Below are 7,294 nucleotides of genomic sequence, written 5' to 3'. Positions count from 1 at the left end.
AGGTAGTTTAAAGAAAAAATTTTGAAATATTAGTTGTAAGGCTACCATTGATTCAACTGCAATTCATAGCAACACTATGAAGAACCAAGTGAAACCTTGTCCTATGCCATACCACTCTCATGATCTCTGCCATGCTTGAACCCATTGTTTTAGTCACTGTGTAAATCCATGTTGTTAAGGATCTTCTTCTCTTCTTCTTTACCTTTTCCAACATGATATATTTTTCTGAGAACTTGCTCCTCCTGACAACATGTCCAAAGTATGTAAGACACAGATCCACCATTTTTGCCTGTGAGGAGTACTCTGATTACATTTTCTTTAAGCTAGAATTGTTTACTCTCTGGGTAGACTATAGTATATGCAATAATCTTTGCTGGTTATTTGTAAATTTTATGGTAATACTTTGCCTTGTCTTCTTTAGCTGCCCTTTGTCCAAAATTTCTGTTGTGCTCTTTTACATCAGCATTTCTTCCCTTTATGCTTGCTTCTTTACATTCTAATGCAAGTTTTGGAGTCTCTTCTGACATCCATTTTGGTCTTTTCTTTGTAATAACCTTTTGCTTTCTTCATGAATGATGGCCTCCCATAACTCATCTAGTCTTTGGCCATTACTGGTAAATGCATCAAATTTACTCTTGAGATGGTTTTTAAATTCATTTGGGATATATTCAAGGTTGTATTTTGATTCTTGTGGACTTGTTTTCCTCAGTTTCAATTTGAACTTCACTTAGTTATAAGATAGTTTTCTATTAGAAGGTTGCAATATTTGAACTATCATATATAAAGTGTATTTTAAAGAAAATAATTTCCTGACAGTATTTAGAGTTTTAGAGAAACTCTTGAGATTTATGAGATGGCCTGAGATCAAGTTTAGTTATACACATACCATGCTACTTTAGCAAAGTGCTGAAAAACCAAGTAAAACATATATAGATGACAACCTACAAATCTAGAACTATAAATGGAAGCATTAATAATCATTTAGAGCACCAAAGAGGAGAAATGTAATGAAAACAGCAAATAAAGAGACCTATGGACTGTAGGTGCTCTGCCAGCTTATTTAGTACAGTGCAACCACCTTAAAACAAAATTAACAGTGTCCCCAGGTAAGAGCATAGAAGGTAAATTTAAAGAATCTTCAATAGTAGTTTGTGGTATTGTGTGGATAAACTCAGAGGAAAGCAAGGTGAGAAGAACATGAAGTAGGTCTAAGGATGAAAAGTGTAAGAAAGTGGACTACAGACCCAGAGATGTAGGGTGGGAATCAAAACCAGTGTAATATAATTGAATTAATGGAAGACAGAATCTGAGAAATAGAGAATAAAACCTTAACACTAATTTGTTTGAGTAACTAAGAGTTATATGAGAAATCTTTAAGAAGTAATCAATACATACTTAAAATGTCAGTGGAGGAGGAAAAGAACAATGAACATTTTTAAAGCTTTATTGAAAGAAAAAATCTCCTTAATATGGAAAATGAGAGTGTAACTATCCAAGAAGCTCAATAAACCTCATACTGGATAGACCTAAAAAGGAAGTTACCAAGATAAAGTATAATAAAACTTAAAAAAAAACCCACAATTCTGATAGCAATTCACATAAAAAACAAATGTGACCTACAGAGAGCCAAATTAGAGCTAGATGTTGATATTTCAGCAAAAAACATGCAAGCAAGAAACAACGAGATGATGTATATAAAACTTTGACAGAAAAATGTCTTCTATACAGAGAAATAATGACATCAGAAAACTTGAAATTAGGACAATATAACAAAATCACATAGATAACAGCCCAAATAATGAATTCTCAAAAGAAAAATAAAGCTATAAAAGTAAACACAGATGCCTGTGGATCCTGGATTTTGGAGGGCGCCGCCGCAAAGATGGGCCGCGAGTTCGGGAACCTGGTACGGATGCGGCATGTGATCACCTACAGCCTGTCGCCCTTCGAACAGCGCGCCTTCCCTCACTATTTCAGCAAGGGGATCCCCAACGTGCTGCGCCGCACCCGGGCGTCCATGATGCGGGTCTTGCCCCCATTTGTAGTGTTTTACCTTGTCTACACATGGGGCAACGAGGAGTCTGAGAAATCTAAAAGGAAGAATCCAGCTGCCTATGAAAATGACAAGTGAACAACTCACCTGGATGATGGTTTCCTGTCTTTGAAAGACTTGTTTCTGGGAAAGAGGAGTCCAAGTCTACCTGGTAGTGTCTTGAAGACAGAATAAACTTATCGGCTGCTTAAAAAAAAAAGTAAACACAAGGAACTAGATATTTCAGTCTGTAAATGATAACAATTTAAAAAGACTAAAGGAGGCATCGACGCAGGGAAGTCCGGACTTAAATAGGAGGCCCTCTAAATCTGCCCAATGCCATCAACACCCGAATCATCAAGGAGGCACCCCCGGACCAGGTCAATACCTCCAAGGAGGCCCAGAGTGCCATCTCCCACACTGCCAGTGTCTTCATGATGTATGCCACTTCCTGTGCCAACAACTTCACAATAAAAGGGAAATGCAAGATTCTGACTGCCACTGATGTCCTCTCAGCCATGGAAGAAATGGAGTTCCAGTGGTTCATTACTCCACTGAAAGAGGCTCTGGAAGCATTCAGGTGGGAGCAGAAAGGCAAGAAGGAAGCATCTGAGCAAAAGAAGAAAGATAGAGACAGAAAACCGATTCAGAAGAACAAGACAAGAGCAGAGATGAGGACAATAATGAAGATGAGGAAAGGCTAGAAGAGGAAGAACAGAGTGAGGAGGAGGTGAACAACTAAATAGGGTGGGAAGACCATGGTACCTTAGAAGACGCCATTCTGAAACATACATATTTCATGAGGTTACCTGCTGAGCAGAGTAGTCTTAGGCAGAAGGGCCTAAGGAAAACAAGGAAATAAAACTGACTAAAATTGTCATCAAAACCAGTGCTTCCTAGAATTGGAGTATCTGAGTAGCAAAATCTTATTTTGCTTTATCATTCTGAAGGTTGTGACTTTTTGACAAGAGGGATTCAGAACAGCTAAGGGAAATTAGCCAGTTTGAGCTCACTTGGTTAGTTCTGTGTATGGTGAGGCAGTTTTGGATCTTTGGTTCCTTCATCTTCCCCTCCCCTAATCTCTAAAAAAGGTAATCCTTCCATCCCACCTGCTGATCAGCCGTTTGAGGCTCAGGGTTAATGTGGGCCTTGATCAGGGTGAGACTGTTTTTGATTGTCCAGAGTGTGGCTATATGACAAAATGGTCTCAGTTTAGGAGACAGCCAACAAGCTGGAGGAGAAAAGTGAAACCTATTGTCTCTTCACTTGATTTAAAACGCTTTTGTATTACATGTAGGTATGTGACTTGCTTCAGTGGCTGTGCTCTGGACATACATGTTTTTACATTCGCATTACAGAATGTAACCACCCAAGCAAGACCGTCAATGTTTTATTTTTACAAAAGAAGTGATTTAGTCTTAGTTGTACTTTGTTGCCTGCCACTTAACAGCTTTAGGATTTATCTTCACCCCCTGGAAGGTGTAAAATCCCAGGCTTTCAACTGTAATTCATCAGCTAGATTTGTGACCAGCTTTTCATTCTTCAGTTCATGAGTTCTAAACTTCATAATCTCAAGGCACAACTACTCCCTCTGTTTTTTTCTCTACCTTCCTGTGCTGTATCCCATGCTATTTTCTCTCCTCACCCTGAGTCCCACCTTTTCACCTTTCTGCCAATTCAGGAACATTGAAAACCTGCTTAATATGTAAAGTTTAAAATCCTCATATTATTATATTTTCATGTTTTTATAAAAACAATACTGTAAAACTCCTGTAAACCTTAAGGGAAAAGTGATAGTGCTCAGGAATCTAATTACCCCAAACCATCTATCCCCTTGAAGGACCTGTAAATTATTTGGCCTTTCTTAGCCTTCTTTCTCTTCAGTATTCCATGCACTTTCTGGCTCTTAAGTTAGAGTGCTTGGAGTTTGACAGGTAGTTTGGCACTGTTAACTTGTTAAATGAATACAGTGTAAAGTTTGCTAGTGAGTTGAGAATTGAGAGAACTATCTTTCATTGTGTAAATAAAGACCTTTTTTGTTGAAAAAAAGACTAAAAGAAAATAGATGGTATAGTTATAGAATTTCCACATGGAGAAGAAGTTAAGGTATAACACACTTATGAAGACAAGGATAATTCTCTGAGAAACTACAAAGAAAATTAATAAACATACCAAAATAAATAAGAAAATATAAAAAGCTATAGGATAATAATACTGAAGAATATGAAAAGAAAACCCATAAGCAAAAGAACTTGGGACAGAAAAGTAAGTGGGACAAAGAAACTATTAGCACCACCTCCCCCCACCCCCCCTGCTGTTGCAAAAAGCTTTATTGTTCCATTTGGTCCAAGTCTTGGGTAAGAGGCTTCTTGGTGGATAAGATTCTACATCAAGGTGGGAAAGAGAAGCTTGCAGCTGATGGCATGGGTACACAGAGGTCCCCTCTGCAGGTCCCCATAGGCCCCTAGTCGTGCTTGAGGGTGAGACGCTCAAAGAGATACTCGCCCAGCCCAGCCTGGGGGCCGCCCAGCCTTCTAATGTTGGTCAGATGGTCGCCCATCTTCTTCAGCAGTTTCACTTCCTCATCCAGGAAATCATTCTCCAGAAAGTCACAGAGATATGAGGGTCAGTGTGGGCAGAACCCACGGCCTGCAGATCCAGAAGGGCCTGGTTTAGGTTCTTCTCCAAGGCCAGCGCTGCTTGTATGGCGTCCAGGGTTTTACCCCACTCATCCTGGGATGCCTTCTGGATATCTTGGAAGAGGACTTGGCTGCCACGCTGGTTTTGCAGCTTCAAGAGCCACTCGGCACCCTCACTCTTCTCCTTTGCCAACTCCCGGAAGAAGTGTCCCACGCCTTCCAAGGCCACCTCATCACCGTCAAAATAAAAACCCAGAGAGAAGTAGGTGTAAGAGGCCTGCAGGTGCAAGTTGACCAGATGGTTGACGCTAGCTTCTGCTTCAGTGGAATAATTTTGACGAATATGAGACCTCTTATTTGGTCGAGGTTTTGGGGCTAACAAAAACAAACAAAAACAGTGTTAGCTGTTCCCCAAAATAGGAGATGGTTAAGATTGTCCCGAGGTTATGCCTGGAGATGAAGTTGGAGGGTAGTTGGAGGTTGGAAGAGGGGAGTCACCCGGTCTGTTCCATCCAAACACTGTTGAAGCAAGAGACAGATCCATGGGACCACTGGGGAACTCAGCACTACTTTTAAAAAGCATAACAAATGGCAGAAATAAATTCATAAGGTCAAGGACTGTAGTCTTCAATATGGACTGAAGCTCAACATCAAGAAGACAAAGATTCTCACCACTATGCCAATTGGCAGCACTGTGATAGGAGGAGAAGAGATTGAAATAGTTAAAAATGACAGTTTGCTTGGCTCCACAATCAGCACTGTTGGCACTAGCAGTCAAGAAATCAAAAGATGAGTTGCACTGGGAAAATCTGCTGTCAGGGACCTCTCCAGACTACTGAGAAGCCATGATGTCAGTCTAGAGACTAAGGTGTGCCTGATTCAGGCCATAGTCTTCACTATTACTTGCTATGTGTCAGAGAGCTGGACAGTGACTAAGGATAATTGAAGAAGAATCAGTGCCTTTGCATTGAGATGCTGGAGAAGAGTCTTGAACACAGCATTGACTACCAAGAAAACAAGTGGGTCTGTCTTGGAGATGTTGAAACCAAGTTTCTCCTTTGGGCACATGGCCAGAAGGGACCAGTCCTTGGATAAGGACGTCATGATTGAAAGGGTGGAGGGACAGCACAGGAGAGGAAGATTCCAGATGAGACAGATTGAAACAGTAACTGGGGAAATGGGAGTAAATGTGTGAGAGTTAGTGAGACTGGCTCAGGACAGGGCTGGCTTCAGAGCGTTTGTACATAGGGGAACTATGAGTCACAGGCAACACAATGGCACACAACAACAAAACAATCTATGATCACACTGAACATAAAGAGTTGAAACATACCATTCAAACAGCAGTGATAGAATGAGTTTGGAGAAACGTGTACATAGCAGGTATGCCCACATGTCTTCCTAAGACTAGCTCTCTTCAACAAATTTCTTACTTGGTTAAAATTCAAACCTTTCCCCAAACTGCAACAAAACAAAACAACCCCCAAAAAGTAATAGTAGAATGGATTAAAAAAAACAAACAAAAAACCCACCACAATACATCTAAATAGTACCTGTGTATCCCTAAGCCTAAAGACATAAATAAGTTAAAAATTGAGAAAAAGAGAGAGCAAGCAAGTAATAAAGTAGGTAGACTTCAAGCCAAATTCCATTATAAGAGACAAAAAAGGACATTGTATAATGACAAAACAGCCAATCCACTGAAAGAACATGAATATAACAAGTATCTACACAGTTCAAGTCTACAAAATATGTAAAACAAACTCTAACATAATTACAAAGAGAAATAGACTATTCTACAATAATAGTAGACTGTAGCACATACAACTAAGAACAATGTTGTTGTTATGTGCCATCAAGTTGTTTGCGACTCATACTGATGCTGGTGTACAGAGCCCTAAAACCTGCTCTATCCTGTGCCAAACTCATTGTCTCTACCACACCCACTCCCATTACCCAAATTACTGAATCGATCCATCTCATCGAGTGTCTTCCTCTCTTGTGCTGTCCCTCCACTCTCCCAAACAGGATGTCCCTCTCCAAGGACTTGTTTCCTTGAAACATGCCCAAAGTATGTCAGATGAAGCTTCAGAATCCTTGCCTTCAAGGAGAAACCTGGCTTCACCCTGTCCAGGAAGAACCTATTTGTTCTCTTAGTAGTCCATTCAATACTCTTCTCCAGCACCACAGCTCAAAGACGTCATAAGAAAGAAATTAAACAAAGATACAGAAGATGTAATTATCACAATAAACCAACTTGACCATATAGATATATACAAAACACACCATTATTACTCTCCACAGATGTGGGTGATTCTACTTTGTATTCTATCAGGTGTGATCCATGTGTATAAAAGTCAAAGTCATTGCCATGAAATTATAATCAACTGTTAATTGCATAGGAAGAGATTACATATCTTTCTCCAATGGAGGGAAAAGGGAATTCAAACTGCCAGAGAAGCTCCACCTTTGGTTTACTAGGGAGACACCTTACACTGCCATACCTTCAATTTATGTAGTCACCATTTAGGAAGCTCAGCATCAGCTGTGAAAACTAGGCCAGGAGCTGATTGTGGAACAGACCACCAACTACTCATATGCAAGTTCAAGCTGAAGCTGAGGA

The 7,294-nt window shown here is 40.1% G+C and overlaps 2 protein-coding genes and 1 pseudogene across 2 annotated transcripts in view; all 3 read left to right on the top strand.

The window, feature by feature from the left end:
• The window catches only part of MYO3B (myosin IIIB), a 642,969-nt gene that overhangs the window by 258,446 nt on the left and 377,229 nt on the right, over window positions 1-7,294 (top strand). The window lies entirely within an intron of this gene.
• Window positions 1,883-2,131, top strand: LOC102856082 (cytochrome b-c1 complex subunit 8-like). The gene has a single exon (XM_006878856.1). The coding sequence runs from the start codon at window positions 1,883-1,885 to the stop codon at window positions 2,129-2,131; it is 249 nt and encodes an 82-aa protein (XP_006878918.1).
• LOC102867058 lies at window positions 2,344-2,774 on the top strand (annotated as a pseudogene).

Source organism: Elephantulus edwardii, unplaced genomic scaffold (genome assembly GCF_000299155.1).
Source record: "Elephantulus edwardii isolate Elephantulus edwardi_28Jun2011 unplaced genomic scaffold, EleEdw1.0 scaffold00001, whole genome shotgun sequence".
In the NCBI taxonomy this organism is placed as follows: domain Eukaryota; kingdom Metazoa; phylum Chordata; class Mammalia; order Macroscelidea; family Macroscelididae; genus Elephantulus; species Elephantulus edwardii.
The sequence above is the reverse complement of the archived record's forward strand: the minus strand, read 5'-3'. Positions and strand labels throughout refer to the sequence as shown.